Source organism: Anolis sagrei, chromosome 5, assembly GCF_037176765.1.
Source record: "Anolis sagrei isolate rAnoSag1 chromosome 5, rAnoSag1.mat, whole genome shotgun sequence".
In the NCBI taxonomy this organism is placed as follows: domain Eukaryota; kingdom Metazoa; phylum Chordata; class Lepidosauria; order Squamata; family Dactyloidae; genus Anolis; species Anolis sagrei.
In genome coordinates, this window is record NC_090025.1 from 86276879 (window position 1) to 86290623 (window position 13745).

The following is a 13745-nucleotide window of genomic DNA, read 5'->3' on the forward strand; positions in this document are numbered from 1 at the left end:
AGCATAGGATTGGAGACTTAATGTCAGAGAGAACTCTGGAAATGCCTTTCTTAGTCCTAAACCTGATGTTTGTACAATCCCTCCTGCTTATTTATCCCTTCCTCAGTCTCCTTTATCCCACAGGTTTTGTACAAGTGCTTGTGTCCTCCCTTACCAGGTCAACGTTGGTTGTCGCTCTCCACTTTGCTGCCCTGTCTACCATAATAATAATAATAATAATAATAATAATAATAATAATAATAATTAAATATTATTATCTCCCCAAGGGACTCGGAGCGGCTTACATGTGGCCAAGCCCAACAACACCTTACTATTGGTTTAGGATGGACTGCGAACTGCTAGGTTGGCAGAAGCTAGGGCTGACAGCAGAAGCTCACGCTGCTCCCCGGAATCGAACCTGCGACCTTTCGATCAACAAGCTCAGCAGCTCAGTGCTTTAACCCACTGCGCCACCGGGGGCTCCAGGATACAAATACTTGAAATAAATCTCCCAAAATTGAAAAAATAGGTATAGGTGGCAGCACATTGTTGGTTCAGAGTAGCAAATTACGTACAGATCAACACTATCAAAATGTATCAAACCACTTTGGTACATGGCTTGGAAAATTGCATTTTATAGCAAAAAGCATGCACATTCTCTTTTTCAAATCCGGAAAAAATTGTTCAGAAAGATCTGGAAACAAGCTTCACATATGGCATCATATTATAACTTGTTAGTTGAAAAGATATATCATATTAGTGAAGATCTGAGGTTTCAATTTTAACTTATGATCTCAATTTACAGAAGCTTTAAAAAATCAATATGCTTTGGAAATATAAACAAAAGTTGTGTTGTAAAAGTAAGAGGGCATTGGGTGGAGATCCAGAGCAGAACAAAATGGCAATTTACATGGCACCAAATGATGACAAGCACAAAGTGAAAGGCATGGCTATTGTGCAATTCCATCTACATTACCACTTTAAATTGTCAGTAGGAATTTTAGATGGGAAATTTAGGATAAGTACACAAAGCGTGTACTAATAAAAATAATTAGAATTGTTGCTTGGTTTGTTTTGGTCGAATCACCAATGCCTCTGTGCTAGCTCTGGAACATGTAAAGGCCAATGTTTGAAGTTCTCTAGTGCTCTGCAGAGTGGGGGACCATAGTTTTCACTTACGCCTACTTTCATAAATAGCTCGTGATTTCTCATACAGCTCATATGGGTCAGGTTTTCTTGGGTCGAAGGCCTCTGTTGAATCAGGAAAAGAACTCCTGTGAAGGGTGGGTGGGAAGGGGATATTCTGTGGTATAGCTGGAGCGGATAGACTCGTCTGTGGACTGCCTTGATTCTCCCATCGTTCCATCACCTATAATAAATGGTAGAAAAACAAGTAGACATGATTTAGACATTCTGCAAGACAAATCTCTGTCATTTCTTTCCATAGAGCTACACAGTTCTTGGACATTTTACAGCGCAATCTAATACATGCCCATCTAAAAGTAAGTCATGCTGAGTCCAATGGGACTACAATATTACTTGCCACTGGCTATACTAGCTTAGGTATTTTATAAACTGTAAATGTCATTATTAATAACTGGAACATATTTTGTGTTCTAGTTTAGCTATTCTCTCAGGAGACACAAACAAGAACAATTGCTACAGCCTGAACAAATGCCAAAACAATGGAAATCTGGGCTGTATTTTTCATGAAGCGTTCTGATGTGGCAGCAAAAAAAAGCCAATGGGATTTTGTCCTGCATCCATCGGAGCATAGTGTCTAGATCTAGGGAAGTAATGCTACCCCTCTATTCTGCTTTGGTTAGACCACACCTGGAATATTGTGTCCAATTCTGGGCACCACAATTCAAGAGAGATATTGACAAGCTGGAATGTGTCCAGAGGAGGGCGACTAAAATGATCAAGGGTCTGGAGAACAAGCCCTATGAGGAGCGGCTTAAGGAGCTGGGCATGTTTAGCCTGAAGAAGAGAAGGCTGAGAGGAGATATGATAGCCATGTATAAATATGTGAGAGGAAGCCACAGGGAGGAGAGAGCAAGCTTGTTTTCTGCTTCCTTGGAGACTAGGACACGGAACAATGGCTTCAAACTACAAGAGAGGAGATTCCATCTGAACATGAGGAAGAACTTTCTTTTTTTAAAAAAATAATCTTTATTAAATTAGGAAGAACTTTCTGACTGTGAGAGCCGTTCAGCAGTGGAACTCTCTGCCGCGGAGTGTGGTGGAGGCTCCTTCTTTGGAAGCTTTTAAACAGAGGCTGGATGGCCATCTCTCAGGGGTGATTTGAATGCAATATTCCTGCTTCTTGGCAAGGGGTTGGACTGGATGGCCCATGAGTTCTCTTCCAACTCTTTGATTCTATGATTCTATGATTTAGAAATTCTGCAAGACAAATCTCTGTCATTTCTTTCCATAGAGCTACACAGTTCTTGGACATTTTACAGTGCAATCTAATACATGCCCATCTAAAAGTAAGTCATGCTGAGTCCAATGGGACTACAATACTACTTGCCCCTGGCTATACTAGTGTAGGTATTTTATAAACAGTAAATGTCATTATTAATAACTGGAACATATTTTGTGTTCTAGTTTAGCTATTCTCTCAGGAGACACAAACAAGAACAATTGCTACAGCCTGAACAAATGCCAAAACAATGGAAATCTGGGCTGTATTTTTCATGAAGCTTTCTGAATGTCGATATGAAACAAACTATTGATGTACTTATTAAAATACTTAAAATATTTGTGTTTCCCTTATAGGAAAAATTCTCAGGACAGCACTCAATAAAAACTCAATACGAGCATAGTGTCTAGATCTAAGGAAGTAATGCTACCCCTCTATTCTGCTTTGGTTAGACCACACCTGGAATATTGTGTCCAATTCTGGGCATCACAATTCAAGAGAGATATTGACAAGCTGGAATGTGTCCAGAGGAGAGCGACTAAAATGATCAAGGGTCTGGAGAACATGCCCTATGAGGAGCGGCTTAAGGAGCTGGGCATGTTTAGCCTGAAGAAGAGAAGGCTGAGAGGAGATATGATAGCCATGTATAAATATGTAAAAGTAAGCCACAGGGAGGAGGGAGCAAGCTTGTTTTCTGCTTCCTTGGAGACTAGGACGCGGAACAATGGCTTCAAACTACAAGAGAGGAGATTCCATCTGAACATTAGGAAGAACTTCCTGACTGTGAGAGCCGTTCAGCAGTGGAACTCTCTGCCCCGGAGTGTGGTGGAGGCTCCTTCTTTGGAAGCTTTTAAACAGAGGCTGGATGGTCATCTGTCAGGGGTGATTTGAATGCAATATTCCTGCTTCTTGGCAGGGGGTTGGACTGGATGGCCCATGAGGTCTCTTCCAACTCTTTGATTCTGTGAATGTCAATATGAAACAACCTATTGATGTACTTATTAAAATACTTAAAATATTTGTGTCTCCTTGATAGGAAAAATTCTCAGGGCAGCACTCAATAAAACCGATTTTAAAAATGTTAGCAGCAACAACAACAAGAATAGTTAACTTTCTTTATATTCTGCCTGTCTCCCTGTGGGGACCCAAGGTGGCTAACAACCACAAAAACTAATCACAATTTCAAACAAATCAAATACAAAAATAAAAAAAACATGCAAATAGTAGTGCGTGGATATAAAATTAAAATGCAATAAATACAATTTAAACTCACAGTTTCCCCATAATCCCACTCACAACCTCCCCAACAGCATGCCCCTATCCTCTCTCAAATGCCTGCTAGCAGAGAAAGGTCTTTACCTGCTTGCAAAAGGCAAACAGGGATGTGGCTATCTTGGTCTCTCTTGGTAGTAAGTTCTATGAACTTAGAACAGTCAACCCTGGAGGTCTACAAAGCTCTGCTTGGTAAGGGTTGCTCGCGGAAGCCAGATGCAGTTGGTACCGGGTGCAGGGGCTCCACGCCAACAGAGGCAAGGATTTCCCCATTAGTTAATGTACAGTTTATGAAGATAGTGCCTGTTCCCTGTGGACAAGATTGAAAGAGCCTATAGACTGTTAAGAAAGCCTTAAAGTACCTGTTTGTTTTCATTAATAAAGAACTTTGTTGAACCTTTGAACATTCTAGAGCAGGCATGGGGAACCTTTGGCCCTCCAGGTGTGGTGGACTTCAACTCCCACAATTCCTTGAGGCTCGGCATTCGCCCCAAAGGCTTACCTTGGCCCAACGAGGTTTGTTTGGCTCTTTTTCATGGAGGACGGGCAGCAAAGGGGGAGAGACGAGCGTAACGTAGCTGTGCAGATGGCGAGGAAGGATGCGGAGCCCACAGACTGGCCTTGGAGGGAGAGAGCGGGCGGAAACCCCTGCGGGCAACGCGCCTCCTCCTCGTCACTCAGCCGGCGTCGTTGCTAGGGAGGGGGTCCATGCGGGGCGGTTGCTAAGGGCCGAAGCGGCGAGGAGGCGCGTTGCCCGCAGGGGTTTCCGCCCGCTCTCTCCCTCCGAGGCCAGTCTGTGGGCTCCGCATCCTTCCTCGCCATCTGCACAGCTACGTTACGCTCGTCTCTCCCCCTTTGCTGCCCGTCCTCCATGAAAAAGAGCCAAACAAACCTCGTTGGGCCAAGGTAAGCCTTTGGGGCGAATGTCGAGCCTCAAGGAATTGTGGGAGTTGAAGTCCACCACACCTGGAGGGCCGAAGGTTCCCGACCCCTGTTCTAGAGACTGTGTTTTAAGGAAATCCAAAGGCCTTTAATCTGAGGCAGCCCCGGCGTCCCGTTGGGCACACAGAATTTATGTCCTGTCTACAGTCTTATACACAGGCCCAGCGTGCAACAGCACAGTACTGGCAGGCCATCTAAAACTGTCCCCAAGCACTCTGGGCCACTATTAATAGAAATTGATCTCTGACCATTCCCTACCTGCAACTCTATCCATTTTAGATTGCCTACCTAGAACTTTTACCAATCTTGTCCATTTATCAGAATGCAGCTAATTTGCTCTCATCTAGCCCACGGCAGCATCCAGGCCCGGGCCCAGTACCTGCACTACCTTGTACTAGAAGAAATGGGCAGATAAAATAAGCCAGGCATTTAATGGCAAAAATGCACATTAAAGGGGGAAAAAAGAGAAGGAAGGTGAAAAAGACCAAAAGAGAGGGGAATAAATCACACAAGTCTTGGTATCTCCTTTATGTCAACGTATTAAATTTTTCACAGATAATTTAAAAGCAAAACCAGAAACTTTGCCACAAACAATGAGCAATCCAAAGTTAGGACAGAAGCTTGGACCACGTCTCATTTGTCACAAATGGGAAGCACATATGAAAATGGCTGAGAACATTCCTTTAGGAACACAGTCCCAGTACAGTGCTGGTTTTAATCTACAAAACCCTATATGGTTCCGGCCCAGTTTACCTATTTGAATGTATTCTCCCCTATTTATTTGTTTTTTATTTGTCGTGTCAGGATAACCAGTCAAATTATTTTACATTTCTAACAGAACAAAGCAAACAAACAGAGAAAATACAAAATGTGTGAGTTTGGTAGTTGGTTAAATGTCCTTTGACCAGTATCTGGCCACTTGGAGTGCTTCTGGTGTTGCTGCAAGAAGGTCCTCCATTGTGCATGTGGCAGGGCTCAGGTTGCATTGCAGCAGGTGGTCAGAGGTTTGCTCTTCTCCACACTCACATGTCGAGGATTCCACTTTGTGGCCCCATTTCTGAAGGTTGGCTCTGCATTTTGTGGTGCCAGAGTGCAGTCTGTTCAGCGCCTTCCAAGTCGCCCAGTCCTCTGTGTGCCCAGGGGGGAGTCTCTCATTTGGTATCAGCCATTGGTTGAGGTTCTGGGTTTGAGCCTGCCACTTTTGGACTCTCGCTTGCTGAGGTGTTCCAGCGAGTATCTCTGTAGATCTTAGAAAAGTATTTCTAGATTTAAGTCGTTGACGTGCTGGCTGATACCCAAACAGGGGATGAGCTGGAGATGTCTCTGCCTTGGTCCTTTCACTATTGGCTGCTACTTCCCGGCGGATGTCAGGTGGTGCAATACCAGCTAAACAGTGTAATTTCTCCAGTGGTATAGGGCACAGACACCCCATGATAATGTGGCATGTCTCATTAAGAGCCACATCCACTGTTTTAGTGTGGTGAGATGTGTTCCATGCTGGGCATGCATACTCAGCAGCAGAGTAGCACAGCGCAAGGGCAGATGTCTTCACTGTATCTGGTTGTGATCCCCAGGTTGTGCCAGTCAGCTTTCGTATGATATTCTTTCTTCCCAATGAACCATCAAGACAATTAAGATCTTCTGGTGGGGCCCTGCTCTCGGTCCCGCCACTTTCACAATTATGCCTGGTGGGAACGAGAGACATGGCCTTTTCTGTGGTGGCCCCTCGGCTATGGAACTCTCCCCCGATTGAGATCAGATCTGCCCCCTCCCTCCTGTCCTTCAGGAGGCTGGTGAAATCCTGGCTATGGAAGGAAGCATTCCCAGAGTAATGGTTGAAACCGGCTACAGAAGAAAGTTATCAACCACGCATACGGACTGAGTTGGTCATGATTTTATCTTGGCGATTTGGCTCCTTTGTAATTTTAACCGATATGTATTTTAACTCGTTATTATATGATGTTTTTAAATTGTACGATTAGCATTGAATCCTTGCTGTAAGCCGGTCTGAGTCCCTCTACGGAGGTTGAGAAGACCAGGATATAAAAGTTTTAAATAAATAAATATATTGGAACAAATCTGTTTTGTCTTTCTATAATAGAAAGGAAACGCTAAAGTCAGATCCAATAGTAACAGAGATCCATTTTGTTACGAGATGGATCTTCACTGCTTCCCAGTTGTCTTCTGCTAGTTCACAATGTGGTTTCATGTTCTCCTTTACAAATGACTGAACAAACCCCAAGGCAAGGTACATGTTATGTACAAATGTGCCGAATAAAGACCTGCTGTCAATTTTAAATGTAAAGGGACAATTTGGAGTGCAGAATAGAGGGCAAGGAGAGGGGAAATGAGAGCTCGGTTCTTTCCCTGCCTTCCATTTCCCCCCTGTTTCATACATCCTTTTCTTTCGCTCTGTTGCTAGAAGCATGTTCTGATGACAGGACAGGGTTGTTTGCAACTGCAAGAACTATCTCACCTACTTTCCATTTCTCTGTTCTTTCCATTCCTACAAGAAGCCTTGTGTCTTTCAGTTTGATAATGTTCCAGGTGCAGTATTCCAGGCGCGGGAAAGCATGACTTCCCTGGATCTAGACACTAGACCCCTATTTATACAGGCCAAAATCCCATTGGCTTTTTTAGCTGCTGCATCACATTCCTGGCTCATTTTTAACTTATTGTCCATGAAGACTCCAAGATCTTTTTGACATGTACTGCTGTCAAGCCAGGCATCCCCCATTCTATATTGTTGCATTTCATTTTTTCTGCCTAAGTGGAGTATCTTCCATTTGTCCCTGTTGAACTTCATTTTGTTAGTCTTGGCTCATCTCTCTGATCTGTTAAGATGGTTTTGAATTCTGTTCCTTTCTTCTGAAGTAATGGCTATCTCTCCCAATTTGGTGTCATCTGCAAACTTGATGATCCTGCCTTCTAACCCTTCTGTGCTGTCGCACGCTGGGCCTGTGCATAAGACTGTAGACAGGACATAAATTCCGTGTGCCCAACGGGACACCGGGGCTGCCTCAGATTAAAGGCCCTTGGATTTCCTTAAAACAGAGTCTTTAGATTGCTTAAAGGTTCAACGAAGTTCTTTATTATTGATGAAAACAAACAGGTACTTTAAAGTTTTCTTAACAGTCCATTGGCTCTCCCTCAATCTTGTCCACAGGGAACAGGCACTATCTTCATAACTGTAACTAATGGGGAAATCCTTAACTTCTAATCTGGGCAGTCTGTCTTTGCCTCTGATGGCGTGGAGCCCCTACACCTGGTACCAACTGCTTCTGGCTTCCGCGAGTGACCCTTACCAAGCAGAGCTTAGTAGACTTCCAGGGAAAAAGGAGTTCAGGTTTCGGTGATGGCTGACTGAAGTTCCTCAGCAAAGGAGCTGTAAGGCTGTATGATCCTCAGCCAAGCTGTGGGCTGTATAACCCCGGCCAAGCTGTAGACTGTATATCTCCCCAGCTAAGCCGTAGAAGACGAAGCTTTCTACAGGAGCTCTTGAAATTATGTCCTGCATGGAAGCTTCTCTGTGTGGACTGAACCCAAACTGGCTCCTATTCTCTCCAAAACCCAAAAGGGGGCGGGACCAGGGAACCTAACTATAATTGACAGGTGGCTTGCCCTATGATTGCAGCCAAAAGAAGCCACCTATCTGCAGAGTCCCTGAAACTTAAGACTACAACAAACATTCAATGCAAAGCAAACAAAATTGGAGCTCCTGGTACAGCTGTACCTGCACACCTTCATCTAAGTCATTAATAAAGCCGTTGAACAGGAACGGGCCAGGATGTAACCCTGCAGCACTCCACTCATCACTTCTTTCCAGGTTGAAGAGGAAGCATTGGTGAGTACCCTCTGGGTTCGTTCACTTAACCAATTACAGATCCACCTAACCGTAGTTTTGCCTAGCCCACACTTGACTAGTTTGTGTGCCAGAAGGTCATGGTGGACCTTGTCGAAGGCCTTACTGAAATCCAGTAATCTACATCCAGGGCATTCCCTGAATTTACCCAGCTTGTAACTATAAAAAACAACAACAACAACCAAAAACCAAAAACAACAAATCAGATTAGTCTAGAATCACTTGTATTTGATAAATCCTGTGTTGATTATTAGCGATGACTGCATTCGTTTCGAAGTGCTTGCATATCATTTTCTTAACGATCCTTTCCAGAATCTTGCTTGGTATTGACGTGAGGCTACTTTCAAAGGATGGTAACACTTACACTCCTTTCATTTCAGTAAGTATACCAGAAACGGGCAATATTACATTTAGCCCATGGGTTTTTTTTCCGTATCAGGGGCCACTTCATAAACTGCAAGTCGCTTTTGGTGTGAGAGAATTGGCCATCTGCAAGGATCTTGCCCAGGGGATGCCCAGATGTTTTGATGTTTTACCATCCTTTTGGGAGGCTTCTCTCATGTCCCTGCACAGGGAGCCGGAGCTGACAGAGGGAGTTCATCTGCACTCTCCCCAGATTTGAATCTCTGACCTGTTGCTCTTCAGTCCTGCTGGCACAAGGGTTTAACCCATTGCGCTACCGGGGCCATAGGTAAGAAACCCTCATTTAAACAGGACTCTCCCCCTTGTAATCACTTAAGGTGCATGTTCAATGTAGTTTGACACCACTTTAACTAGCATGGCTCAATGCTATGGAATCCTAGGATTTATAATCCGGTGAAGCACCAACACTCTTTGGTAGAGAAGGCTAAAGATCTTCTAAAATGACTACTCCCACAATTCCACAACATTGAGTCATGGCAGTTAAAGTGGTGTCAAACGGCATTAATTCTACAGTCTTTGCTCATTGTGAAGTGTGAATTTTAACTTTCAGTCATGTATAATTATAGATAGATGTTTTAAAAGGGTATTTAAAATAGCATAACTGGGGGGATGGTAGCCAGCTCAGCTCACTCTGAGCTGGGTTGCCATGGGAAAAAGGGGTGGAGCCAACTGCCACTTGGCAGGGCAGGCATTTTAAAGCGGTCAGTCTGAGAACTGCAGGAAAGGCTGGTTCTACAGTGTTGAGAATCAGGGAAGCAGTCTGTAGTTAGAGAGCTACAGGGAAAGGCTGATTCTACTGTGTTGAGAACAAGGAAGATTTAGGCTTTTAGCCTGTGAGGTTTAGAGAAGTCAAGTTGACTTATTTAGATTAGTAGTTAGTGTATGAGCAAAAAGGGGGAGAGAAACCTAGCAAGCATCTTTACTGCTACAGAAATAACTTAGGGAGTACCTGAAGTGATCAGTTACGGAAAGAAACACATTTGGAAGGAAAATAAGTTTAAAACCTGTCTAGTGGAAGGAACAGTTCTCTCAAGAGTTGTTTTATGAAATGTTATAGATGTAACCTCTAAAGAAATGTGCCTCTAGGAGTTAAGAAACATTGAAACCATCAGGCTTCTTCTATACTTCAATAAACTTGTTAGAGTTTCTCTTAAAGCCAAGTCTCTGTTTCAAATACTTTCAAGACAAGCTGCGCTACACATTGAAGAAAGACCAACGAAGTATTACAAGCTAATAGCTGTGTTATCAATTTTGTAAATCCATTACAACTAGTAGGAGACCCTGATAAATCAGTGATGTCCCTACTGCTCCTGGAGTTGTCATTACAAAGTGGTGGCTTCTTTACATTCATTTACTTCAGGGTTTTTTTTTTTGTCGTGTCAGGGCAACCAGTCAATTATATTACATTTCCAACAGAACAAATCAAACAAACAGACAAAATACAGCATTTGTGAGTTTGGTAGTTGATTAAATATCCTTTGACCAGTATCTGGCCACTTGGAGTGCTTCTGGTGTTGCTGCAAGAAGGTCCTCCATTGTGCATGTGGCAGGGCTCAGGGTGCATTGCAGCAGGTGGTCAGTGGTTTGCTCCTCTCCACATTCGCATATTGAAAATTCCACTTTGTAGCCCCATTTCTGAAGGTTGGCTCTGCATCTTGCAGTGACAGAACGCAGTCTGTTCAGCGCCTTCCAAGTCGCCCAGTCCTCTGTGTGCCCAGGGGGGAGTCTCTCATTTGGTATCAGCCATTGGTTGAGGTTCTGGGTTTGAGCCTGCCACTTTTGGACTCTTGCTTGCTGACGTGTTCCAGCGAGTGTCTCTGTAGATCTTAGAAAACTATTTCTAGATTTAAGTCGTTGATGTGCTGGCTGATACCCAAACAGAGGATGAGCTGGAGATGTCTCTGCCTTGGTCCTTTCACTATTGGCTGCTACTTCCCGGCGGATGTCAGGTGATGCAATACCGGCTAAGCAGTGTAATTTCTCCAGTGGTGTAGGGCGCAGACACCCCGTGATAATGCAGCATGTCTCATTAAGAGCCACATCCACTGTTTTAGTGTGGTGAGATGTGTTCCACACCGGGCATGCATACTCAGCAGCAGAGTAGCATAGCGCAAGGGCAGATGTCTTCACTGTATCTGGTTGTGATCCCCAGATTGTGCCAGTCAGCTTTCATATGATATTGTTTCCCACTTTTTGCTTGATGTTCAGGCAGTGTTTCTTGTAGGTAAGAGAATGGTCCAGAGTGACTCCCAGGTATCTGGGTGCGCTGCAATGCTCCAGTGGGATTACTTCAGGGGTGAGAACACGCAATCCTCCTGATGTTGCTGACAGTAATTGTTAGCAGCTTTAGCCAGTATAGGCATAGGCAATAGTGAAGTATACTGGGAGTTGCAGGCCAGCATCAATGAAGGCTATATTATTTTCATCTCTGATTTATTTATTAATCACTTGATACTTAAGAAAACTTTCTACTAGTGTACAATGTTATAAAAATAATAAAAAAGACAATGTGATCTATAAATAGAGCTAGCTCTGTATATCTATGGATTTTGCACACAGAGATTCAACTATCCAGGAATAATTTTAAAAAAACACATGATTTTGTCATTTTATGTAAGAGCCACTATTTTACTACGCCATCGTACATAATGGGACTTGAGCATCCATTGATTTTGATATCCATGGGAGGTCCTGAAATGAAACCCTAAAAGGATACTAAAGGCCCATTGGGTATTTCATTTAGAAAAATCCAGCTATTTAAGCAATGGGTTGTCTTTCAATTAAATAAAGATTATTTAAATAAAAATATTCCCTGGCACTTGAAGGCGCTGAACAGACTGCGCACTGGCACCATGAGATGCAGAGCCAATCTTAAGAAATGGGGCTACAAAGTTGAATCCATGACATGTGAGTGTGGAGAAGAGCAAACCACTGACCACCTGCTGCAATGCAACCTGAGCCCTGCCACATGCACAATGGAGGACCTTCTTGCGGCAACACCAGAGGCACGCCAAGTGGCCAGATACTGGTCAAAGGACATTTAATCAGCTACCAAGTTTGCGAAATTTGTGTGTTTTTTTTAATCTGTTTGTTTTGCTCTGTTAGAAATGTAATACAATGTTCTGGTTGCGGATGACACGATAAATATATAAATATTAGGGCTGGGCGGTTTCGTTTCGTTAATTCGTAATTCGTTAATAATTCGTTAATTTTTTCAATTACAAAACGATAACGAACCATTCTGGAGCAATTATTTAAAAAAAACGAATTTTCAAAAACGTTTTGTAAATGCTTCGTATTTCGATATTGTATTCGTTTCGTTATTGTTTTGAGGTCGTTTCATTATTATTTCCGCATGTCTGGGCCAGTTTTATGGTTTAATTAGTGGAAAAAAATTATAATATCACACCAACAGTCAACAACAGAGGGAGAGGGAAGCTTCAGAAGGTTTTGGAGGTTTTTTAGCGTATTTCGCGGGCGCGTCCGCCATTAACGAATCGATTCGTTATTGTTTCGGAAATCGATTCGTTAATTTTTTACCATTTACGAAATTTCGTAAATATCGAACTTTTTAAAAGGAAAATTTTGTAATTATTTTATATATCGAAACAAAAAAAAAAACCCCAAATACAAATCGATTTTAGAAACAATTTTTTCCATTGTTACCCAGGCCTAATAAATATATATAATCCACTGGCAGAAAATTCCAGAGAGAAATTTAGACCACTAAAAGGTCTAAAGGGACTTTGTAAACACCAGAAGAGCTGACAACCTCAGTGACTGGGCAGAATATTAAAACAGAAGGTGCATTTTCACATTTCTTATCCCAAATGGTTTAGGACTTAAACCTGTCCTATTAGGCTGCACTCATAGGCATGCCTGCTTGGAAGTGAGATGGGATTAAAATCCTTAAGAAGGATTAATGATAATTCTTATTGTGCATATTCACAAATTAGCCTCATTAAGTCTCATGAAATATATTTTCAGACACTTACGGTTAGTATAGCAGAATTAAAAATAGACATCCCGGCCAAAGTAAGCCTGAATATTTTCAGTGGGAAAGAGTTAAGGGCATGGTCGGTTTTAGCCCAGTGAAAAAGATAAGTTTCAGAAGTTACAAATGTTCATGCTCACATATACAAATATTTTTTTCCAAGGTAACTTACAGGCTTTGGAGTCTTCCATGGTGAAAAGAATCCTTAAAAAAAGGAAAAGAAACAAAGCATCAGTGCATTGGTCTTTTATTTTTATGTTCCAGATTGGATAACAATAGAAATATTTTCTGGTTTGCTCAAGTGTGTATCTTTTATTAGCAGACAGTGAGAGAGAAAAAACCCCCGGAGAATGTTATAGCTGCTGAACAAAAGCTTCCCATTACAGGTCACTGTGACATGTGCTTGGTGAAGTCAGAAATAAATTTGCTGTTATATTTAGAAACAGGGGGGTCAAGTGCAAATAACCGAACATAGAATTCTTTGCTTGTTCGTCAGAAAAACCAATAAAACCCACACACATTCCTATACAGTTGTACTGTACTCCAGCGCTGTTTGCACACTGCAGAATTAAAGCAATTTGACATTAATTAACTGCCATGGCTCAAAATGCTATTGGATTCTGGGATTTGTCATTTTGAGAAATATATACCTTTCTATGTCAGAGAGTTCCTGTGCCACAACAAACTACAAATCCGGCCCAGATCTGAAAACTTACCATGAGGCATGTGCTTTGCTATGGGTAAGAGATTGGATGACGTTAACCAAAGAGAAATGCTTAAATTTAGAAGGTTAGGATCTGAGAGTAGGATGGCACGCGTACGTTTGGTACAATAGGGAAATTTATTTA

General features: G+C 42.5%; 1 protein-coding gene across 15 annotated transcripts in view; it reads right to left on the reverse strand.

Moving 5' to 3' along the window:
- Positions 1-13745, reverse strand: part of MAGI2 (membrane associated guanylate kinase, WW and PDZ domain containing 2) — a 1143898-nt gene that overhangs the window by 168117 nt on the left and 962036 nt on the right. For 14 of the 15 annotated variants that reach the window (XM_067468832.1, XM_067468841.1, XM_067468836.1 and 11 more), the window contains 2 exons: positions 13070-13101; positions 1159-1348 (listed from right to left, as the gene is read on the reverse strand). In XM_067468832.1, coding sequence (XP_067324933.1) covers positions 1159-1348; positions 13070-13101 — 222 coding nt within the window. The remainder of the gene's footprint in view (positions 1-1158; positions 1349-13069; positions 13102-13745) is intronic. The other variant, XM_067468833.1, reaches the window with a different exon arrangement.